This window comes from Corvus kubaryi, unplaced genomic scaffold (genome assembly GCF_017639235.1).
Source record: "Corvus kubaryi isolate FWS band 111438036 unplaced genomic scaffold, C.kubaryi_AGA036_p1.0 66, whole genome shotgun sequence".
Classification (NCBI taxonomy): Eukaryota; Metazoa; Chordata; class Aves; order Passeriformes; family Corvidae; genus Corvus; species Corvus kubaryi.
Window position 1 is genome coordinate 220,615 of NW_024582054.1, and position 24,449 is coordinate 245,063.

Genomic DNA, 24,449 nt, shown 5'->3' on the forward strand with positions numbered 1-24,449 from the left:
CCTGGGCTTGTCTGGGCTGTGGCTGAGGTGTTGGTACACACTCATTGCAGGAAGGAGACAGTCCATAGAAACAGCTACTTCCCACATGCTGAAAGCTCTTGACATGGATTTTCCTTGTGACCCTGCCAGCTGGTGCTGTGCACTTCTCAGCCAGTGGGTGAGTCACTGGGAAATACAATGATTCAATAACCACTTCAGTCACTTGCCTAATTCATCTCTTCTGGATTCAGTTCAAATGTGATTTAGATTATTTGTATGTGGAAATGTCTCTGGTCTTGGACACATTTGTTGCTGGGCTTCAATGCCTTTCCCCCATGCATGCTATCTTGCAGAAAGCCATTATACTTGCTTTTCAATCAAGCTCTCCCTCTCTGATTGTATCTTTGGAAATATGTATAATTCTGCATATCACACAATGGGAGATTATTAATCTTATGTGCCTTTCAGAAGTTTGTGGTTTCTGTTGCAATTTCAGCTTTGGAAGGACACAACACAAAACTTTTTTTGGTATCATTAGCAGAAGAGATGTCAGCCCTCAAAGTGCTTTCTAAGTGTGTCTGTGCTGCCAAATTCTTTCAGCCTCCAATAATATATATTTATTTTACCCTTTTCTTTTTAGACAGAAAGGTGCTCAAAGAAATGGGAAAGTTTGGAAGTGGAATTCTGGATGGAAAGAATGTGAGTAAAATTCCAAATTTAAAAGGTATAGATCTACCAGAGAGTAATAATATCTCAGAGGATGAGAAACTTCTTCCAGCTCTCTGTCCAGGCAGTGAACCTAAATTACAGTTTAAAACTTTTTTTTTTTACCTTCCCTAGCTAATTCCACCTTTCAGTATATTTCATGCAAATCTTAAGCTTCTGTTGAACATGGATATCTAGATCCTGGAAATGTAATAAAATTGTCACAATGTGATAACTTTTACACAAGATGCACATGAAACTTAACATGAGTGCTCTTCAAATTGTTGATATTAATTGAACAATGCCTAGAACACTGTGGAATCTCTCAGAGACCATAAAACTTGTCTTGTATTATTATAACAATATATACATGGAGTTATGTGGACAGAATTAGAAAAGTCATCCATCAGGCAATAGCTTAGTTAAACTGAAAAAACATACAATCAACAAATAATGAAAATAAGACCATCCCCCTCAAAGTGGTAATCAGCATTGTCTGGAGGAGAAAAAGTCCCGTAAGTTAAACTTCATATGTCTTTTAAATCCTATCACGTTTGGTTGAAGAAAACCCCCTAAACTACACATTCTGGAATATTTAAGCTTAACATCAGTGAAAAAATAAAAAAAGTAGTCCAGTGAAAACTGGCTAACTGCATGATCAGGAGAAGGAACTGTAAATAAGACTTCTTATTCTTAAACATGAAGAAACTGCAGAAGAAAATCACTTGTGTTCTTGGTTAATTTCTCCCACAGTGAAACTCAAGGAAATGTATTTAATTTACCTGTGAGAGGTACCTTAAGAGATGGTATCATGTATGATGATGGTAATCATCTCGGTAATCAGAGCCAGATGTATAAAAAGGTCAGAATGAGGAGCAGGGTTTGGAACTGGATTCAGACTAGAAATAAGAGGAACATCTTTCACCATTCAAGTTATGGGGCATGTGGGGAATGTCCATCCTTGGAAATCAAACCTAGTTATTTAAATACATTTTACAGCTGAAACAGAAGTGTTAAGGCTGGAAATGGTGTTTGGTAAAATACCCTGGGCATACAAAGGTTATGTACTACGTAACTTCAATGGTCCTTTCAGATATATGAAAGCGTTTATGAATGTGTGTAACATAGGGGTGTTGGAATATTTGCCTTAGTGAAAGATGCTGTTAGTAGACTCTACAGATTACTCATATTATTAAATAACCACATCCATTCAGTGACAGACCAAGGTCTTACAAGGTAAAATATCTGGGACAAAGACTTTTTGTTGCTTACCTCTGTGTTTTGCAGTCATACATATATAGCACAGTGGGAGTTAGTTCTTATTTTCCATTTATTTGTGATCAGCCATAAATTATAATATGGACTAGTCAGAAATGTCTTTCTTAATAAATGTTTGCATGTTAATATTAGTCTTTGCTTTCTCCAAGTCATATGGTCATTTCTTAATAGCAGGACATGATTTCATGTATATATTTTCAATATGCCTTTGTTCTGCTGTAACTTGGCACATAGTTTTAAGCATTAGTACTTTTATGGGCTTTCCCATCTTTCTTTTTGTTTGGCTGCTATATTTTGGTTCACATGCTTAGCAGGGGATCATGTGTTTTGCCTTATTAGAAAACAAATTGTGATAACATAACTATATTCAATTTTAAGTGGGAAAGGTCATAAAACTGCTATTTAAAAAATTAAACAAAACACAACAAAACCCAGATATTAACACAGCTTTTTTTGTTTGTTATTTGTTTTTGTCTTTACAGTGCCGGCCCTCCAGAGTGTCTCATTACCAATGATGTCCTAGTGGTAAGGTTCACATGAGAATTTATCTTGAAGTGACTTCTGCTTCATTTTGATCCTCTCCTCTTTCTTGCATTTTATAGAGAGAACACAACTACCATGGTAGATAAGAGCATGGTGTGCATTTTAAAGTCAGAGATATGGGACAGTTCCCTTTCATTCCAGCTCAGCTGTTGCCCTCTCCATGCAGAAGCTGTGTTTCTTGAAGTCCTCAGCTATTACAGATGTCAATATGTTGCCTAGCTGTGGTTTGTTAATGTTGCAGAACCCTGTATTTGTTGGTGTTCAAAGTGAGAACTGTGTTTCATGTAACACAGTATGGCACTTGGCAGGAAAAACAAAGGTTACAAAAGGTCTGTAGGAGACAATACTAGGTATTCAGTGTGCTTATGACTGGAAGGGTACCTATGTAACAGCTTTTTGGGAAATGAGTTTTTTAATAAAGAGTTATTTTAGTTGTTGAAACATAGAGCCCTGTTTTGGTATTAGTCAGCATGTGGTACTCTACCTGTCTCCTCAGGCTGGCCCAGCAGCTAAGGAGTACCAAGTACTTCATGCCAACTCCAAGCCTGTGCATGGTTCCCAGATGCTAGCCCTTGATACCCCTGAGGCAAAGTAACACATATTTTATTCTTTCCCCCTCATTTTCTGTGTGAGGTGTAAGAGTTGCAATGATTGGCATGCATTGTTCCTGAAATGACTTGGAAAAGTGTCCTGGCATGAGTTATTAAAGGTGAACTGGAGTGACTCAGGTGGTGGGTAGGGTGGAATAAATCCATGATTTCCCTACATCAGGGCCAGTAAGAAGATGCTTTGTAGACTAATCACTGCCACAATACACAGAAACTCATTGTCAGGTGTTTTCCCCCACCCTTCCTAAGTAATTACTAGATATATGTGTTTGGGCACCTATGTGTTGTACAGAATTTCCTGATTTTGGGATAATTTGAATGGGTTAAAAATCTCTGACAATGAACCACTGTATTGACACTCTGAAGCAGTGCAACTTGGGCTACTGTCCTGGAATAATGAGCTCTGAATTTTCTCTTGGATTGCTCCCAGCACTGAGACCAGTTCAGTTGTCTCTATATTATAGTTAGTGGTTGTCTGCATGATGTTTCATTATTTGCAGCAGATGTGTTGTTTGCTTTCTTCACCCTTTTCCATTCCCCTTTTACAGTCCCGTGAGGTTTGTTGCTTGGAAGTGCATGTGGACATTAATGAAAGCAGGAAATACTTGAAAGGTATGGCATTTTCTCTGTGAACTGAGGACATGACCAAACCAACCCTATTATAGTCATGCAGACCCAGATGGAGGCATTTTAGAGTACAGAGACAGCTAAGAATGTTCTAAATTATATATAGATAATGATATATGATCTAAACAATAAAATGTAATGTATTGAAATGCCCTGAACTGCCCTGAGCTGATCTCTGTGTCTTTTCCTTGAAGCAATTAAGTCTGTACACAGTAGACTTTGCTGGTGGAAGTAAGAGAGAGTGCTGCCTCTGGGAGCACTCCAAGCCATGGGGTAAAGGCAGGAATACCAGGTCCTGTGCTGTAGGAGACTGGCCAGTGGGGTATATTACAGAGGAGCTACCACAGAAAATTACTCCAGCAGAAAGCTTGCCAACTTTGTTAGGTATTTTGCCTGAACAGCACTATAATTCTCTAAACAAATCTGTTTTTACTAGAGGGTAAAAATCTCGTACTTACGGTGCCTGCATCTCATGAGAGAACACAGAAGACGACAGAGGACACCGATACTTTCTACTTCCATTGTGTGAAGGCTTGGGAGCCAGTTCTAAAAGTCAGGCTGCAGGTAACAGGCACTATACAGTGGTACTGCTCATACTGCTTGCTTATTTCCTGTGTGACCAAACCAGCAAAGAACTGCATTGTATCTGTTCTGTGGATACAAACCATATTTTTTGTTTTGTGTAGAAAGTTTCTGATAAGGAAGATGACAGCAACAATTTAAGTGACACCTTAACAGTACCCCTGAAATTTCTCCCCGTTGGACATAAAGTGAAAGTAACCCTTCCCATAAGACATGTAAGTGTTTCATAATTTATATGATCTTCTGGAGAGAAGAGTAGAATAACCCTCACTATCAAAAAAAGACCCAAACAAACCAGGTAGTAAATCTGAGTGAGAATTTTGGGCAAATATAGGTCTTCTGTGAAAAAGATTAATTTTCTCAGAGAAATATGAATTTTCTGTCAATAAAATCAATGACTGGGGATTCAACCTGGCAAGTTTGAGATGGATTTCAGATCAACCTCTGCTGTACTTTTACAATTAAAGGAGAATATTCTATACCCTAGCAAGGTTTTGGGATGCCTCTCTGCTCTTTATCAAGCCTGGGTGCTAGCTCAGTCTGTGTACCTAAACTTTAGATGGCTAAAGTTAGATGTGTTGAATTATGCCCTCAGGAAACAATGCTGTCATGTTCTTACAAGTGTACAGTTGTGACGGTAACTGGTGGAGAGATACAACTCTAAGTTGCTTTAAAGGCAGTAGTAATGCTGCTGTGTGGACAAATGGACTTGATATTCCTTGAGAATCCATTTCAAGTAAGAATATTATGTGATCTCTGTTAAATATAGCCAGACATCCTTTTCCATACCTTGAAAATGAGAGGCAAAAGGAGGAGAAGGATTTCTTAGCAGCCCTTCCCATAAAGAGAAGGGAGATTGAATGTTTGTTTTGCCACCAGTGACTCCCCACCTCCTCTTTTTGGACTCTTTTATCACCAGCTTTTTGGAAGGGTGTGGTGACTTGTATTTCCTCTTCTATCACTGTCTTTATCTTCATCCTCAGGAATGTTTCAGTGTAGATTTTACTGGGTGGCAGTAAATGCAAGCAATGCTTTGGGGGCAGAGGATGGCAATGTGATACTGCTGCTGGGTTAGGCTGTTTTGTGGATGAATATTCATAGTGGGGGAGAAATCCTGGTTCACAGGATTCGTTCACATTCGTTCACATTCGTTCACATTCGTTCAGCCACTTCGACCCCTCCTGCCTCTTTTACTTCTTTGTAGAATATGTTTGGTGTTTAGTCTTTCCTGCTACAGTTTGGAAAAAAAAAAACAACGTATGCAGGGTAGTGGTAGTGGTGGGACATTCCAGGAGGCACTGAAAATCTGGATTCAAAACTTTTCTTTTTCTTACTCATTCATATTCCTGCTCTCATCTTTTTGTTAACAGAATGTGCCACTACAGTTGTACCTCCAACTAAATGATTGGTAAGAAGACTGGTTTGGTTTTTTTTTCTGTAGTTTTTATTGTTCTTTGAACTGTGAAATCTAGAACAGAGTGTCCTTTATTTAGATATAAGGAATGCACAAGACTAGGGGCAAAATATAACAATAGTTAAGTCACCATTAAAGAGTCACCACAACAGAGCAAAGCTAAATGTCCTTGGGGCAGAGGAGTCCCACAAAGATGCAAAAAAAATTAGGAGAGTTTCAGACGGTGAGGAACTTAGTCACTGAGTGTCCTTTGCATCAAAGGACCAAAGACTAAAACTGGAGGCTTCTTCAAAAAGGGCACAGGAAGAAGGCAGAGGGAAAAGAGAATTCGAAATAACAAAACATCAGCGTCCATACATTACCCAAAAGACCCACATACTCTTAAGAAAACAGACTTGTGGCTCTGGTTATAGCAATAGAAAGAAGTATAAACTAGGGAAGAGAAAATTTTGAGTTGTAAAATAATGCGTCAGACAAGAAACAAACAAAAATTATTCAAGTATCTTTTTCATTATACAGTTTCTGTATAAATCTTCTGTGCAAATCCCCAGGAAAGACTTTGTTACGTGTAAGTCACCCTTTGCTCAGAAATCATATGGCGCAGAAATAGAAAGGATTCAGCTTACAAAGCTACTGAAAGTCACAGAAGCCCTTCTTTGGTTTTCATATTTATTATCCTTTGCTGATGGTAAGTCTTACACTGAAACAATAAAGAGACCATGTAGAAGCAAAGCAGTTCATTTCTTTGCAAATGAAAGATGCATTTCTGTAGAAATCTGAACAAGGAATCAAGATTTTTTATGAATTAATTAGATTGCAATTGCTGAAAATAGATCCATATACATTTTAAACACCAATCCTGTGCCTCTGGATTTATTTATGTTTCAGCACAGAAAAACTAGATGTGCGCTTAGGGTATGATCTGTGCCAAGAAGAGCAAGAGTTCTTGCATAAGAGGAAGAGAGTTGTTGCCGGTGCCCTGAAAAGGGTTCTTCATTTGGAAAGAGATCTACATGGACATGAGGTCTGTGCATTGGAATCCAAGCATGGGATGTGGGTCTATTGAATTAGGATTGGCACAACTTCCTTCGAAATTTCTATAGTTTTTGCATGTCGATAACAAACCCATTGATTTGAATGGCAGCAGAACAGAGGCTCTCAGTGTGACATATCCCATACCCATGTAAAATTACAGCTCAGCAATTCATGCCTCCATTCTTTTCAATGGGCCAAATTACCAAGGACATAATGTACCACTCTTCAAAGACAGTTTCCAACAGTATGGTGCTATCAGTCAGCAAGATATGAGGCATTGTGTTAGATACAGCCTAGTCAGGCAAACCAGTAGGAAAACAGGAGTATGGGAAATTCACCTCGTATAGATATTTATTAAATCAGTATAATGTCACTTCTTTAGGCTTACTTTTTTTTCTTCATTTTCAGAACACTTCTTACAAAAAGTAAAAATTATCTGTGGTGAAGAAAGAACATTAGAACATTTTATAACAAGCTGAAGTATGTTTTGTTGCCAAGATCCAGGGTGAATTTTTAAGGAAAAACTTGTTTTCTTGCTGGAATTATGTTTCTTGAATGAATGCTGTCCAAAGAATCAGCAGAGTTCAAAGAACTTCCTTGACCCATTTTAATTGCATTTATTGCAATTTGTTGTTATTTATAACAAAATCATATCATTATCTATTTTTAAGCATTGCAATTCCAATTATAAAGATCAAAAATAGGAAGGAAGGTTAAAAGGACTGCATATTCAAACTCATCCAAGCCTTGGGGTTAAGACACTCTGGAGGTTAATTTAAATAAGATGGTAAAGATTGGCTAACTGGTGATTTAATTTCATTGTCCTCTAATGAATCTGCTGAAGAAATTCTGAGAGCTGTAATCAGATTTTTCCAAGTAGCAAGGGAGTAACTCTCTGAGGATAATACTTGTGTTTTGAACAGGTCCCAGTAATAGCTGTTATGGCAACAGGTGGAGGTCTCAGAGCAATGTCAGCTATGTTTGGCCATCTCTTAGCTCTTCAGAAGCTAAATCTGTTGGACTGTGTCACCTATCTCACCGGGGCTTCTGGCTCAACATGGTGCGTATACAAAATGAGATTGGATTTGGAATGACTGTGGCTACTTTTCCACACAGTGAGAGATGCATCTCTTCCAAAGGCTTACACTGTTAACAAGTTAACATGATTCCTTCGTTAAGCTCTTACTGTTGGCTCTCAATTACCTCTTACTGTTGGCTCTCAATTATAACTTCCGTTCAGGCTCACTGATTCTCTTTCATTGATTAAAGTGATTGTGTAAATGTATGAATTTTCCAAAATCATCTAAATAAAAGGATGATTTTCTAACATTTCTGCTCCTTAGGACCCTAGCAGATCTGTATGAGCATGCTGACTGGTCACAGAAGTCTCTGGAGGGGCCACTTAAGGCAGTAAAAGAACAAGTGACAAAATGCAAACTCAACCTTATGTCTCTAGACCATCTGAAGTATTACCACAAGGAACTTGCTGAAAGGGCAAAAGCAGGACATGTGTCATCTTTTACAACTCTGTGGTCACTTGTTCAGGAGATGTTCTTACATGAACAGGTAGGTACATGGTCCTGCCACACATTTGGAAAACAGCCATTTATTTTCTTTAGAGCTTTATTCTTTGAGGACATGATGTAGTGTGTGTAAAAAATCCAAAGAGACTGAGCCATCCTGGTGTGGTTTGTAAACTATGACAGGGGATCTTGTAGCCAGGATTTTCCAGAGTAGATAATAATTTGAAGGTGCCTCTGTCCTAGGGTGCCCAACATCTAGTAACTTCAGTAGGCAAACTTCCAGAAAGAACGGAGGAATTCCCACCTCCCATCCTCCCTGAAAACTCAGATTTTTAAAGTCTGTTTCTAGTTCAACATTTAAAAGTTAGAGTAATCTGTCCTTGTGTGAATATTAATCTCAGCCTTAGTAAAGATCTGTGGGATGCAGGCAGTTAAGGCTCTTAGATATTCTAATGAAGAAGTTACTAGGTATCCACAAGGCAACTGGGAAGGAAAATGCAGGAACACGAAGGAAAAGGTCTCTTGCAAAAATGTGACTTCGAGATTCCTCTGTGCTGTAAAATATCTGTTATTGGTCTTTACTTGGGTAGATTGTGCCAGTGCTCTTACAGAGGTTTACTGTGATTTTTTTATCTCACTGATTAGCCAAGAAAATACAAACTCACAGACCAGCGCAAGGCGTTGCAGCATGGACAAAACCCCTTGCCTTTCTATGCAGTCCTCAATGTGAAAGAGGAGAAGTTTGGTACTTTCAAATTTAGAGGTAAGTGTTCTGGAGTTTCTTCTCATTCTGGATATGGCTTGAAGAGAACTTGGAGGGAGGTGTGTATGTGTGGAGAAAGAAAGGGGAATGCATCTGTTGCTTGCCCTGACTTAGTTGTTGCCCTGACTCAGTATTCATCTTTTAATAAAGTGTTTGTCTTTTTTGCAAGCTGTTGGCTGTTTGTTAGAAAGAACAGATCTGCTGGATAACATCCTCAGCCATAAACAGGACATTAATTAAAAATCTGGGGTGAAGTCCTATTTTTGCCACAGACATTGTGAGTGAGTGTGGGCAAACCATCTGATCTTCTTCTACCATGCCTATAAAATAGCTTTGACACTTCCTTAGTTTCTAGGGGTGCTGTGAAATGTAATTGTCTCTTCCTAAATACTACACTGATGAAGGTATGAAAATGGAGTGGAGTATGATTGCTGTGATGGGTGTGATATGACATCCTTTGAATGGACACAGGCCACATTCAACAGAAGGTATTAAAAGCAGCAGATACTGGAAAGAAAAGCAATTAATCCTTACGTTTGGTTAGGTTTATAGCTACTGTTCTACTGTAATGCCTGTGCAGGACAGCTTGAGCCAGGAAACCACACATCCATGCCACACTGTGATGATTTCCAGTGTGATGTTGATATGCCTTCAGGCTGCTTTGTGGTATCTTGTAGACTGGCAGTTTTGGGTTAGTAGAGCTCTCATGCCAACCACTCCTTGCAATTCATATCACTATTGCATGTAGTACAGTTGATGCTCTTGATTTAGAGAGGCAAGTGTGATCCCAGAGTCTTTATATAGAAATAGATATCTAAGCATTTGAACCTAATGTTAGACTTTTTCTGAGTGGAAAAAGCTAGTTCCTTTAGGTTGCACATAGTCTCTCAGTTTGTATGGAAGTAGCAGCTTGCAGTACAAAGGTACAGATAGTACAGAGCTGCTGAGACAAGCAAGATCCTTGGAGCTTGTGGGTAGTTTTATCCACATGGGAAGGTTTTGGGGTTTGATTTTTATTGCAGCAAACATGCCATATGTCAATTCTTTTGTAGAGTGGGCAGATTTCTCTCCTTATGAAGTGGCCATACCAAAATACGGAGCCTCCATTCCTTCAGAATATTTCGACAGTGAGTTCTTCATGGGAAGGCGAGTGAAGAAGCTGCCAGAATCTCGGATCTGCTATCTGGAAGGTGACATAGCAGTGCAATGTAGTTAATCACAGCATCGTAGAAAGCATGGTATTTGCTAGGTACAGGCACAACACTCCTTGCCAGAAGGTCTGCTTTAGGTCTTAATTCATTGGGCTTTTTACCCCTTTCATACACTTCTGCTCTTTGTATATCTTCTTTCCTTCTGTTGTCCATTTTCACCTGGGTAGATTTGGGAAAATTGCAGCATGGTTCCTGTTCCATTTTCTAAACCAAAAAAGATGGTGGAAGAGGCAAGTTGAGGAAACAGTAAGTGTTCCTTCCCTGACCAGTCTCTAGCTCTTCATAAACTATATTTCTAGACAATGCATTACTGAGGTAGAACTGGAAGGAGCTGAGGATAAAATATGTCATCTAGGACAACCCACAAAGGCAGGAGCCACCTGAGCTTTGTAGGCTGAGGATGGTGTCACTAATCTTCTCTGCCCATAAGGATGAAGGAAGCCCTTTTGACCTCCAACAACTGCTTTGACTGGCCATTTTGCCACCAAAGGTGAAGCAAACGGAAAAAGCAGCTAGTCAGAGGAACCCATCTGTCCCAGGCAGATTTAAAATCCTTTTAAGTGTTTTAGTTTTGAAACCAAAAACAAGGGTAGAGGAGAAAAACCCCATATTTCTCTCACTGTGGAGTCTGCTAGAGATTCAGTTTGTTCCTCATGTGAGTACCTGGCATAGAGCTTAATGAGAAAGGATCGTTCTTTCTTTTCCAAAAGCAGACTTACATATGGAGCCAATTGTATTTTGAACCTCAACCAGCTGAACTCCACAGAAACAAAACATGCCTGGAAGGAAAACATGAGTCTTAGGTTGATTTAAATAATAAATCAGTTTAAAGAAGGCCTTTATACTTACATGGCTTCACCATGCTTTCCAAGCCTACTTTCTCTCACAGGTACACAGGAAACTTTCTACAACATCATTTGGGTGACTGATACCTCTTATTTTGTTACTCTGTACTATGCAGTGAATGTTCTGTGTGTAGTTACCTCCTGAGAAAGAGCACTGAAGTGCTGACACCACTATGTTTGAACTCTCTGAGACCTGCTGTTTAAGTTGTGTCACGTTGGGGTCAGGTTGGGTGGACTAATTATGTGTAGCATGGATATTTGCAATAGTCAGTGGTTAACATGTGGTAGTGCAGTACTTCTCCCATGTGGTTTGACTTGCAGGTCTGTGGACAAACATCTTTACTAGGAATTTGCTGGATGGCTTGTACTGGTCCTCAAATTCAAATGAATTCTGGGAACGATGGTCCCAAGATATGGTAGATATAGGTAAGAGCTTCTAAAGTGTTGCCTCACTGTGGATCTTCCAGCATGATGTTAATCTGTATCAGAATTATTGCTATGTCCTCTTCTCTCTTCTCTCTTTTCCCTAGAGGCATGCTTCATGTTAGTACAAATGTTTTTCATTTAAAATTTCCTTGTGGTCTGTTAAATGACTCTGCCCATGACTACAAATGAGAAGGGTGGCTTTTACTTGTGGACAAAAGTACAATGCCAGGATGTTATTTGAAAGAGTAAAACACAAAAACTGTGCCTGCTTTAAAGAAAACCAAGGATCTCTTTTTTAAAATGACATGGGTCATGTGCGCATGTTTTCCAGCAGCCTGCAAGAAACAGGGATGGGAGGGACCCACAGGAAGACAACAAGGGCAGCTAGCCAGCAAAGGTGTCTGGCGGAGCAGATTGCTGATGTTTTTTTCTGTATTTCATGGTTTCTTCTCTATTTCAGAAAAACATTCTCCTGAGGAAGATGTTACTGTCATTGAGCCTCCATCTTGTTTGTCAGGAAAGTTGTATGAAATGTTTCAGGACATTATGACCAAGCGTCCACTACTGGGACAGTCGCATAACTTCCTGAGAGGCTTAGAGTTTCATAAGGATTATATCCATCAGAAAAAATTTATTGAATGGAAAGGTAACTGCAACAAAGAGTTAGCTGCACTTTGCAGGTAACATCTCAGATTTTTTTTTTTAGTCTTTGGAAAACTCATATTTCTTTCAGGGTTTGGAAATCAGCTGAGTTGGACCTATGTTCATGGTGTCTGTTTCTTTAGGGTAACAGGTTAAAATGAACTAGTCCATGATCTGCTCTTTCACTTGCAGAAGATACCTGTAATTTGTGTCAAGAAATGCTTTTCTACAGGAATTTTGTCACCCTGCATAGGTACAGTAGTCAAAAGATTCAGGAAGGGCAGAATCTTTTGAGGTCAAGAAGCAGAGGTAACACCAGAAGCATAAAATAGTAGGTTATTATGTGGATCAGATGAAGGAAAGGACTAGTTGCAAGCATGTGGTTGCCCATATGTCTGGTATTTCTGCCTGATGAATTATCCATCCAGAGACCTCTCTTTAACCCCTCAGAAACAGAAATACCAAAATCCAACTACAGAAAGTTAGTCACATAGGTTTACACTGTATATACTAAACAACAGACACATAGACTTGATCTATAAATTGAACAGCAATTTTCTGTGGCCTGTGCTCTGTAGGCAGGCAAAGTAAACAGCCAAAATAGTTTTACCTCAAAACCTATGAAACAATCTGTGAAATGATAGGAAGATGATGAAGCTGAGCGTTTTCTGCATCAGAAACCTTCCTATCATCCCAGCATCTTCATTTATTCCATGAACAGGTAGCAATGTGGGAGGACCCCACATTATGGAGGTTAAACTGACTTCAGCAAGAAAGCATGTGTTCTCTGCCTTCTCTGAGCCCCTCTCTTTGGCAAGTTGTGTTTTCTCTCCCATTTTATGCAGGTTACAATGTGCTTTGTCCCTTTCCACCCTTGCTACACAGTTTGCTGACAATAGTGAGAGATGGTGGTGCTTTTTTGTGGATTAAGGCAGAGCCTACAGTGTGCTGTCTGCTTTTAAAATGTTCAGTAAGCAAAAAGTCTGTGTCCTAAAATGGTCTGCTCTAAGAAAACAAATGAAAGAAGGAGAAAAACCAAGCAGCATAAGGGTAGGTGAGAGAAGGAGCAAGCAAGTAGCTTCAGAAGGTGGATGAAGGATGAAATTGTCAGTCAGTAAATGTTAAAAAACATAACTGTCATTACATTTGCTGACTATCAGTTTTGTAAAGACAAATGGGTAGAAGGAGATTTCAAGGAGGATTTTGAGGAAGTGAGCATAAGAACACTAGTGACTACCTCAGGGTAGATACTCTACAAATAAAGTAAAGTCTGTGGAAAGCGTGAAATCCAGAGTGGGAAAAGGGAAACTGGAAGTCTGGAGTGGGAAAAATTATCAGGTTTTCTATCTTCTTTTGGCTGCCTGCAAAAGACCAAGCTAAACCCAGGTATGGATCCATCTCTAGGAGCAAGAGGATATGCCAGGTCTGTGAACAGAAATGACAGTCTTGTGGTAGATGAAGTCTTGAGAATAGAGCTGCAGCTCAGGTTATCTGACATTAAAACAAGACTTTCAATGCCTAATTTTCCTGATTAGAAATTGAACTAATAGTCTGGAATTAGTGTCATGCATTTACAGTAGAGTTCATGCTTTCAAGGGTATTTCTGAGACAGGATTTCTTTAAAGTCTCTATTTGGATGGGGGATGGAAGAAGGGATTCTCACAAGAAAACATCTACTTCCAGTTCACATATACAGCCATGAATAAATGCTGCAAAGTTCCACCTCTGTGATAAGAAAACAGGGGTAATGGAATTTCATGTAATAAAAATGTTCACCGGGCCAAATAAAACTAAAAAGTATGCTGCTTCTTCTGTGAGGGGCTGCAAGAAAATGTCTCTTGTTACAGTTGAATCTGTGAATTCTCAGCAGCCTTGCTGAGAATAATAAGCACATTTTGTGAAGACTTGACAGTGAGGGAATGGAAAAATTGGAAATTATTACTTCAAGCCGGTGTGAAACATTCCAGGCTATGGAACAAGCTAGAATTATTCTGCATGGTTTAAATCAACACTACAGAATGAGGCCAAGGAAGCAGAGTGATTGAATGAATTGAAATGCTGGAACTTACCAGCAGTATTTCTGTAATCAACAGTTTCTTAAAATGCCTAAATACGATGATTTAAGGCTCAAGTATTCTGCTCTGGGCTTTGCTACCTCATTTTGTGAACTTGAGGAACACTCTTAAACCACTACTTCGATATCTAAAACCATGGCAAAATGTTCCCTGTTGCATGGGACTGAAAGCATACTAAAGGAACAACAGAGGACTTGCTGTCTACAGGGCAAGCTGGTGAGGTTGCTAGCAGAGAAGTAAGAGTCTAGCTATCAGAAACTGGCTTTAGATTTCAACTTACTGGTTGGTATAATCCCCTTTTGGCATTTATGTGAGGTTTAATTAATTCAAGCAGTATTTTAAGCTGTTGGTAGGCAATGTTGTATGCATGATGTGGTATTTTTTTACAGCATGGCTAAGATAGTTCATATGAGATCACTAAAAGTGAGTTGAAGTCAGACCTGAGAGAGGAGTCTAACCCTGAGAAGGCAAAAGCAAAAAGAGCAATGCAAAGGTGCAATGATGTATTGCATTTGTTAGGTGTGTTGCTACACTGTGAAATTGTTTTTGTTGTTTGCATTTTTCCCAGTTCTTAGGGGGAAAAAAATCTGTTGAAGTCTGTATTCTGTGAAAAATGACTCCCCAGAGCAGCTGTGAGGTCAGTGGAGTCTGTGTCTCACCTGTCCTCTGTCTGGCTGCCCCACAGCCTGCCTTTGTGAGTGTGCCTGGGAGAGTGTGGAAACAGGCCAGATGTGCCCAGATGTGCAGTTTGAAGGGCATGCTCCTGGGGCCGTGTTTGTGGGCTCATGTTGTGGAGGGAGGTGACCCTGGTTTTGAGGGTAACCAAGGAGCTGCCCTTAGCATGTAGCACAGACAGAATTACTCACTCCTCCTTTCCTAACCATGCACCACTAACTATATTCAAAATGTTTTTCAGACACTGTGCTGGACGGTTTCCCTAACATTCTGACACCGCTGCAGAAATATCTTTGTCTGATAGATGTTGGCTATTTCATCAACACCAGTGGTGCAGCACTTTTCAAGCCAGAGAGGAATGTAGATGTCATTATATCCCTTGATTATGGTTTGGGGAATGTGTTCAAGGTGAGAAGATTGACTTACTCTGCTCCTTGCAAAGTAAAACTCTTCTTGTCTTATTAAAACTTTTAAGTAAGTGGCTGTCTAAATCTTAGTCACATATCACCGTACCTTGAAGGAGGAAAGAAACTTCCTTCAAGAATGGAACTGTAGAAACTCTTAGGCCCTTTTCTCTGTAGGGGATTACAGCATATACTTCCTAGAATCCTCAGGGAATTGCAGTAACAATTGTTTGCTGGAGACCTGTCCATGATCTCTCCTGGTCTGTCATGACAAATTCTGAGTGTGACTTTGGGTCATTCACTTGGGCTTGTAAAAAGCATTCTAGGGTGATAAGAGGCATTGTCTGACTTACGTTGAGTGGTGGTCAAAAGTAACATTGTACTGTGGCTACTTTGGACTACACATTCATTTCATAGTGTTTCTAGGGAAGGAGTTAAGATGCCATAGTATTTCCGGGATACCTGAGTAAACCTGATTCTTGTCTTAGAGCTTTAACTCCATGACATTCTGTGTCCACAGCAATTAGAGATGACATACAAATATTGCAAGGTACAAAATATCCCATTCCCCAAAGTGGAGCTAAGTCCAGAAGAGCAGAAGAACCCAAAGGAATGTTACATATTTTCGGATGCAGAGGACCCCAGAGCACCCATAGTAATCCATTTCCCCCTGGTGAATGACACCTTTAAGGAATTCAAGGAGCCAGGTAAATGCAGTCAACCAAACTATGCACTGTGTTCTACCCCTGGTATGTATCATGTGTCCACTGATGGCAGGCAGAAGAGCAACCTGTCTGTGGCAGATGGCTCTTGTCACTGTCCCTTGCAGCAGAGCTGCAGGTCTTCCTCACTTGTGCCTGATGCCACGTCCTGCCAAGAGAGATGTGCAGGGTGCTGGAGCTTTTCTGGCACTGGAAAGAAAGGCCCAGAGAGCAGGGGAGATAAGGGCCTCCTGAAGGACCTGCTGGCGGGCTGGAAAGCAGCAGCAGCAGGAGCTGGCCCTTGGGCCATTCAGCCCTAGGGTTGGCTCTGCACCCCTGCCTTCCTCTGGCAGGCTGCCTGTGGTGGAGAGGGAGGGGTGGAGGGAACCTCCTTCCCAGGCCTCGAGGGATGGTAGGCTTGGGCACAGGGACCTGGGCAGGGGAAGCACATGTGGCTGTGGTGGGAGAGGCTCCATCTGGTGCTTGGTAGGAGCTGGGGCAGAGCAGAGAGATGTAGGGCCAGCCTGGGATGTGCAGTTATCTCTGCTCAAGTGCCTGGGGTGAGCTCCTTCCAGCTTTACCCAAAATTCTGTTGTGGCCCTGAGTGGTGCCAGAGCGAAATGGAAGTCTCTGTGGGAGCATTTGGGAGTGGTAGGAATAGCAGCAAAAAGTAAAGGTACTTTTCTGCTCTGATGTTCAGTGATGCTCAGTGAATATGTACAGTAAGAGCCAAATTGAGAAAATCACATTTAGAAACTGTAGATGAAAAGAGGAGATACTCTGTAGAGGGAACTAGGCTTGTTCAATGGAGGCTGGAAATGGTCCAAATGGCAATGTGTGGTGAGATCCAACCATTGAGCAGTGCGTGGCAGGTAAAGCAGGTGAGGATTTTGGAATGTCTCTGAATGAAAAATAGATGAGATGGTACAGAGCAGAGCAGCTGCTGCTCAGTACTGCAGGCCCAAACTGGTGAGAGTTGACACTCACCTGTATGTCTCTGAGCAGTCAGTGAGTCATCCATCAAGCTGACAACATGTTCAACAACCAGCAACGGATGGGGGTGGTTGGAGGAGGAGGGCCCTTGGCAACCTGCTTTTATGGATTTCAAGTTTAACAGTGGAGCTTTTTGTTTCTAGGTGGATGAGAGATATCTTGTGGAATGTGGATACTTATTTTTCTTGTTTTTAACCATTTAAATTCTAAAAAGACTCAGCCTGTGAAGTGCCCATTTGCAGTGCAGCAGTTATGGATGTGGCTATGGATGTGACAGCATAGATAATACGTCTTTCTGAATGTTGTGAGGCTCAGTGAAGCAACATTGGATATTTTTAATTCAGCCACTTCTAGTGGTAGCCTGTGCCCAGCACCCTGAGATCACACTGCTCAGAAACCACTTTGTTAGACTAAAATCTGCTGTGTCTCAAGCACAATTCTTGTGTCTTTTTCATGAGGTTCTGGTTGACATCATAAGGAATATCTCAGCAGTCTGTTTGTAGACCTGCTGATAGTTATCTCACATTACATTAGTATTTTGCGCATATTTGGTTCAGACTGCAAGGAGATAGGCAAAAAAACCAGCAAAGAAATGTAGCTAAAAAATTTGTAGAAACATAAATATGAGACTGCCAAAGTCCTTGGTGCAGGTAATTAGGGGGTCCTTTTCAGCAAAAGCATTGACGTAACAGGGAGTGTGGATGTTGCCAGTTCCAAGAGGCATAACCTGAGGCCAGGCTGGAGTTTGCTGAGAGTCTGATGTAGGATGCTCTGGTCCCTCTGCCCCTCTGCACTCTGCAGTAGGTAGTCCTCTGTGGTTAGCACCACAAGGCCTCCTCGTATGGACTCACTCTAGCTGGCAGCTGTGCGCTTGTCACCACTAATCCAGGGGCGATCATGGATTTTGAAAAGTGTTCCAGGTGTGTGTCTTTGTCCGAGAGTCAGACTTACAGGGTTTGGGAAAGGATGTGGGCCCATGGACATGCTGCCCAGGAATGGTGTCTGCAGGGGCAGGACAAGAAGGAATGTAAGAGTTTGTGCCAGCTCTACTGAGGGATTTCCAGGTCTGAGCTTTAGCAAGAGGGGGAGGAGGAGTAGCTTGGAAAATTGACCAGGAATGGCTCTTTCAAGCTGTGGAGTGGGTTTGCAGTATATCCTGGGGGCTATTTTTAACAGTGGGTCTGGCCAGGTAGATCAGCCCCCTACAACACCATGTGATAGTACTCCAGATTCAGCTCACTGTGCTGGCTTTTGTCTTTCTCTGCAGGGGTAAAGCGTGGCCACTCAGAGATGGAAGAAGGCAAAGTAAACCTGGAGAACAACTGCTCACCGTACTACCTCATTAGGCTGATCTACTCCTCTGAAAATTTTGATAAACTTGTGAACCTGAGCAAATACAACATCCTCAACAACAAAGACCTGCTCCTCCAGGCAATCAGGAGCGCTGTAGAACGAAGGAGAAGCAGAAGGACTGGGAATTTCTCCCGCTACTCTGGATACCCCTAGGCTGGGTTTTTGTGCTGTTCCCCACTGAAGGCTATGGCAGCACATTGCAACACATCACAGTCACATTACCACACATCACAGTGTTCATTATTTGCAGAAAACTGAGGAAACCTGTACATTTCTCACCTTGCCATGTTCAAGCGCCTAGCTTTCAAAACGGTTTATTTAATCTCCTTCCCCCACATTTTCAGCCCACAAGAGCCTCACAATGTGTTCTTACTTGTGAAGAAATTAAGGTCCTGGTTAGCGGAGACCTCCCAGGATCTCCTTGACGTTACAGAGTTTGGTGGTGGTGATATTTCTTTGTAAGAGCCTGTCCCTTCAACCCTGAGCCCATTGTCAGTGTCCTTTCAATACTTCACTACAAATCAAGTCCTGGCCATTTGCATTCAGTGATGTCCAGATTTTCAGATAGGCTGAGCAACTAGAATTTGCACTGAATTGGTGGGCTCAGCTTTGAAGTCAGGCATATATATGTGAACAGTGGCCAAGTGTGTACAATTGCACTCTGTCTGGCTGATTCCCCTTGCTGGTTTAGAAGTTACTCCTTTTTTCCATTGCCCTGCAAGAGTTTGGCACAGAAACACTGCTCCAGACTGCCACAAAGGGGAAGGTTACATTTCAAGAGAGAGAGGGTGGTAGCTGCAGTGAGTGAGCACAGTTCTTTTGAGCGTTGGCTGGAGGAAAAGTTCTGCATAAAGCACAACTGATCGTATTGATATATACCAGCAGTGCCTTTATGCATTAAAATGTCAAGAGCCTGAAACAAGTTTTTCATAGCAGAAGCTTGAGAGGAATAATTACCATAGACTCAAGTACATTCAATTTAGTGATAATGACAGAGATATAAGCTGGTTCTCCTTACAGATGGAAACTGAATGTAGGACAACATCAGTCACTAAAAGAGTCCATAGCCATTGTATTTTCACACACAGAAGATTTTTTCCATTTATAGTCTTCCATCCCTAACTTCACAGGCAAAGTATTTTTAGTAGGTGCTACATAAAATAGAGCACAGATTGAGAAAAATAGGACACACTTTTTCCTCCTTGCTGGAGGAAAATATTTGGAAAATGACACCTGGTTTTCATTTGCTTTGGAATGCAGTGAGAGACTTTGCCTTGAACTAGAAGCTTGGAACATCTTTATAGCCTTTTACTAAATTAAAAAGATGATAGGAAAGGATGCTGAGCAATATAAAACAGAGCTCCACAGAAGTCAGAGAAGTTTGTGGACTTCCTCACACTGAAGGATTTGGACCTGCTTCTGGATTATTTATTCCAAACACAGCATATTCATCAGGACTTCCAAGGAAAATCTTACATGTTTCTTCTGCACTGGAAATTTACTTGAGATCTAGAATTAGTTGTACTTGAAATCCAAAATTAGACAAAGAAAGAGAAAGAGGGGTCTGCCTTTTTGGTATGCACAGGCAATATTTAAGCTCAAAGGGAGAGCATTTATAAAAGAGTCGATTGCCTGAAGCCTGCATCTCCTAAATGCTGCTTCTGCTGCAATGTCAATGCTAAGCCTCAGCAATGCTTCTTGTACAATGCTTACTTGCTGAGCTAAGGACTACCATCCAGAACCTGAGGAGTCTTAACAGCTGGAATGCAACTGTACTGTGGGATTCAGGTCATGAGAAGATAAGAACTAATCCGATTCTGGCTGCAAGACAAAACATAAAGAGCCATTTTGAGCTGAGAGTTGATCCGGCTGGATCTGTTACCTTCACACAGAGAGCAGCATGTGTAGCACATACAAGCCCACATGGCTCTGTGCACACATGTGCACAGGGTGTGCACCACTTCCATGCTCCCTTGGCTGGTCCTAGAAAGCTCTGCTGCTGTGAAAAGATAACCCTGTTGTTTTCATGGTCTACAGAGAACCATCTGTAATCCTTGTGAACCTTGGCAGCACGTGCCCAGCAGCAAGGCAGCTCAGCCACATTGAGAAAATTTGGTCTCTCAAAATGCTCCACAGACCAATAATTGGGGCATGTTTGGTGCATTCATAGTGCTGCTAATGCAAACAGAAAGGCCCAGTAAAATGTGAAGGAGCCACAAAACCATAAGGTTTTCAGGTAACCCACAGCTGGTGGAGAATTACTGTTCTGAGAGACTGTTAAATCCTTTTATAAAGGAAGGGAAGGAGGGTGGGAGGAAGGGATCTGTGGGTGGGGAAGGTGGTGTGACTCTGCTAGGAGAACTGCCACCAAAGGTTTTGCCAACACTTAGAGTCAGGCTGGGAACTGCTGTCTAATCTTGCAGCCAGAGGCACAGAGATGTGCCCCTTCATCTCCTTGGTGTCCCATGTGGTACCTCTGTAGCCTTAAATGATAACAGTTTTTTCAAATATATTTTTGCATTTCAGAGCCTGAAGTTATGTGAGGGCTGTATCATTGCCCATCAGAGTGCCTTTTTGTTTCATTTTGGTTGCCTTTTTGTTTTTGTAACATGATGTGGGTGTGGCACAAGGGAACACAGTTTAGTGGTGGACGTGGCAGTGCTAACAGTTGGACTGGATGGTTGTAGAGGTCTTTTCCAACCTAAATGGTTCTATGATTCTATGACACTGGAGGAGTGTGTTGCTGGCTTGATGGTGTAGTAGGAGGACCTGGAGGGCATTTGTGAGGCTGCTGGGGAACTCTGGAGATTGGAGGGACCTACACCTTGCACAGTCTTGTCTGTGCAGCTTGTGGAAGTGGTGGCTGGCACAGGTTGTCCCCCAAAGCACTCCTGAGCTCTGGTTCAGAGCATACTGATTTGCACTGCCCCCAAATGACAGAAATATAGGGCATCGTTTCAGTGACATAAGGCTGATCATTAATCTGTGCTCAAGACTGGTCCTTATTCCCTCTAGAGTAAACATGGAGTCTAAAATTTTGGCCTCTGAAATTCTGTATGTTTGTTCTTTAGACAGTGTGGATTTTTTTTTTTTTCCTTGGCCCCATTCTTGCCTGGCCTAGTGCCACATGCTGTGCTGTGACTGAGCAGAGTGCATGCAAACCAAAGCAGGCTCTTCCAGGTGAGAGCTGCCTCTCTGCATCTCACCGAAAATAGGCATGTGCCATACTTATAAACCAGGCCTTGCTGGTCTGGTGTTGTGTTTGCTTAAGCACTGAAGACGATTGCATGCCCGCCAAAGCCTTGTCCGAAATGCGCCCCAGATCACTGCTCTCTGCTGAACATTTTGCTGGAAAACCCCCACGAGTACAGAGCTTGCTCTTTGCTGCCAAACACAAAGGAAATGAGACTGTTCTTATAACTATTAGCTGCTCTTCATAGAAATCGCTTGCTTGTGTCTTTTAACTGTTTAGTAATATATTCGTTAAAAATAAAATATTGCAAAAGAGCACCAGACCCATGAAAGTCTTTATGTGCTTAAACACAAGACAAGGTTTTTTCCAGTTGTATAAGCACTAATTATGCTAAATGCCTGCTGAGAACTTCAAAGGGCATTTACTGGTTTCAAGATTGAATGAAAGACATCTGGGAGAAGATCTTCTGGTTTACAAAGGTATGGAGAGCCTGGAACAAAATCTACCTCCTGTGGTAAAATTCTCTTCAGTGGAAAGGCGCAAGTCAGGGCAAGGAGGCAGCTGTTCTGAGCCACAGCCAAGGCACAGCTTTGTTCAGTTAAATGGTAAGTTTAAAATACTGGAGTTGGTTTGGCTTTTGTTTGTCTTTTGTTTGCCTTTTTTTTTTTACATCAGTTAAAATGATCAACAATAATGAAGTGCATCAGTTTCCCATTACTTTGATGTGCTGTTTTTTGGTTTTTGGGGTTTTTTTTGTGACAGGCAGCAGCTCCAGCTGGAGTACAACAGAGGAGAGAACTGGACTAGCCAAAAAAATGAAATTATTACCTCACCTTGTTGGATGCCTGTGACTGATCTGAATCAGACTGAACACAAATTTGAATTCTAGATGTTGCATGTACCCATACAGTATTTACGTAAACTTGGTGTAAAGTGTTCCCCTTCTCTACCACTGGAGAAGCAGTCAGTGCAGAGGAGAGGACTGCATTCAGAGAGTGAGAGTCATGCTTCAGACTGCCTAAAAAGGGATGAAGGCTGAAGTCTTTGCCAGAGGAGTTAAGGACTTGAAGTTTTATCTTCCACCTGTCAGGGAAGAGCCCCCAGCTACTGTCCTGGGGGAAAAAATGCCATTTCTCTCCAGCTTCATGCTAGGTAACTTTCCTTTGGCTCAGAAACAGAGATGAGTAGGGGGAAAATATATATTCCTTCCCATGATTACACCATACCTTAGCATGTGAAGCCTGCTGTCTGGGGACTTGACTTCCTCCTTGCTCTCCTACTTTTCTTCTCCTTTTACACTGAAACACTGATTGTTCATGCCTTATTTAAGTTTCAGATTCCATTAAAAATGAGTAACACTGCAGGACTTTTTTTTCCTGGTAGCTTCATCCAGAAAGAATTGGCAAATAGAGAATTGTTGGTTAATGTGTTGTAAAAAGGAAAGACTGTTAAGACCACAAAGTGATGTAGGATCTAACATTACCTTTGGGTGCACAGACCACCCAAGCCTCTTAAATCTATTCTGTTGGTCTCTGCAGATCTATTTATACATGGCTGTAGTTCACTTATGGTTTGCACCTCATGCTCTGCTCAGTGCTCTCCATTCCTGTCTCACAGAATCATTTCATTTGAGCTGTCTGGCTTAAAGGTCCCCCTGCCCTTTGGTTTAGTCCCTTGGAGTAGATAACACTTTGCTGATAATGGCAAATGACAAGGTTGTCGTACACACAAAAGTATACCAGATTGAATCCTGTTTAATTATATTTAAAGATTTAATGCGATTTAATACATTATTTAAAAAGTTCAGAGGGAAGCAATTAACTTACAGTATCAATACATTTTTAGAGGGCTGAGTTAAGTTACAATTGTCTGGAATTCATTGAGGCAAATGTCATTTTTCTCTTCCTGCTTTTAGTAGAGATGGAAGCAGTTTTGTTTTATTTTCACTTTGTTCTAGACTTCGGGTGGTGATTGAGGCTCGTATCACCATAGGTCCATCTTCCTTAAAATCTCTGGAAAATTCTGCAGACTCTCTCTCTGGTTTGATTTTGAAGGAGGGTGTTCTCCTACCAACAAAATGCATCATCAGAAAATCAGGTATAATCTAGAGGAGTTTAAGTCACTGTCTATATGTAAGGACTTGTTAAGCCTCTAGCTCAGCAGCTGAAGTCTGCCCAGCTGCAGGACTAGGATTTCACATCATAGCCTGTAAGATTTGTACAGACTACAAAACCAAGTAAAATTGATTTAAACAGGCCAAATTTCTGAATTTGGCTGCGCTATATTTTCCATATATGTCTCCCATGAGCCTCCTTTTCCCCAGTCTAAACAACCCCAGCTCCCTCGGCCTCTCCTGGTAGGACTTGTTCTCCAGACCCTTCTCCAACTTCGTTGCTCTTCCCTGGACACATTCCAGCTTTCTTGAAGTGAGAGGTTCAGAACTGAACACAGCACTGGAGGTGTTGCCTCGCCAGTGCCAAGTACAGGGGGACAATCACTGCCTTGATCCTGCTGGCCACATTATTTTTGTGACATTAGTAACAGGGGAGCAGGACTTTTTGACCTCAGGGCAGTCTCTTTGTAGGTGACTGCTACCTGAGCACAGACAGCACTGACATCTGTTCAGCTTTGCAGCACAGAGCCCATACCTCAGGAGTGAGCTTTTGCTGCTTAGTCTTTCAGCAGAGTCCCTGTCTGGAAAGTCCCACACTCTTTTCTGGGAGGTCTCTGTGTTTGAAATGAAAGTTTGCACCATCACTGCAGAATGGGATCTGTTACCGTGTCCTACATAGTCAAAAAAAAACGACAACAAAAAAGTAATATTAGAGGCAGAGTTTTCCACTTCTGGGCCCATAACAATTTTTTTCTGACCAC

At 41.4% G+C, this 24,449-nt stretch overlaps 2 protein-coding genes across 6 annotated transcripts in view; one reads left to right on the forward strand and one right to left on the reverse strand.

Annotated features, from left to right (window-relative positions):
• Positions 1 to 21,890, forward strand: part of PLA2G4B (phospholipase A2 group IVB) — a 49,645-nt gene extending 27,755 nt beyond the window's left edge. For 4 of the 5 annotated variants that reach the window (XM_042047024.1, XM_042047022.1, XM_042047023.1 and 1 more), the window contains 16 exons: positions 620 to 678; positions 2,445 to 2,487; positions 3,662 to 3,725; positions 4,177 to 4,304; positions 4,427 to 4,537; positions 5,693 to 5,730; positions 6,625 to 6,760; positions 7,695 to 7,831; positions 8,115 to 8,337; positions 8,940 to 9,057; positions 10,110 to 10,247; positions 11,435 to 11,539; positions 12,000 to 12,185; positions 15,173 to 15,339; positions 15,856 to 16,042; positions 18,297 to 21,890. In XM_042047024.1, coding sequence (XP_041902958.1) covers positions 620 to 678; positions 2,445 to 2,487; positions 3,662 to 3,725; positions 4,177 to 4,304; positions 4,427 to 4,537; positions 5,693 to 5,730; positions 6,625 to 6,760; positions 7,695 to 7,831; positions 8,115 to 8,337; positions 8,940 to 9,057; positions 10,110 to 10,247; positions 11,435 to 11,539; positions 12,000 to 12,185; positions 15,173 to 15,339; positions 15,856 to 16,042; positions 18,297 to 18,535 — 2,079 coding nt within the window. In that variant the 3' untranslated portion in view covers positions 18,536 to 21,890. Of the gene's footprint in view, positions 1 to 61; positions 158 to 619; positions 679 to 2,444; positions 2,488 to 3,661; positions 3,726 to 4,176; positions 4,305 to 4,426; positions 4,538 to 5,692; positions 5,731 to 6,624; positions 6,761 to 7,694; positions 7,832 to 8,114; positions 8,338 to 8,939; positions 9,058 to 10,109; positions 10,248 to 11,434; positions 11,540 to 11,999; positions 12,186 to 15,172; positions 15,340 to 15,855; positions 16,043 to 18,296 lie in introns of those variants that run through there. The other variant, XM_042047026.1, reaches the window with a different exon arrangement.
• A 1,419-nt stretch (positions 21,891 to 23,309) lies between these two features.
• Positions 23,310 to 24,449, reverse strand: part of SPTBN5 (spectrin beta, non-erythrocytic 5) — a 91,211-nt gene continuing 90,071 nt past the window's right edge. The window contains exons 66-67 of the mRNA XM_042047031.1: positions 24,224 to 24,359; positions 23,310 to 23,641 (exon numbers count right to left, since the gene is read on the reverse strand). Coding sequence (XP_041902965.1) covers positions 23,467 to 23,641; positions 24,224 to 24,359 — 311 coding nt within the window. The 3' untranslated portion in view covers positions 23,310 to 23,466. The remainder of the gene's footprint in view (positions 23,642 to 24,223; positions 24,360 to 24,449) is intronic.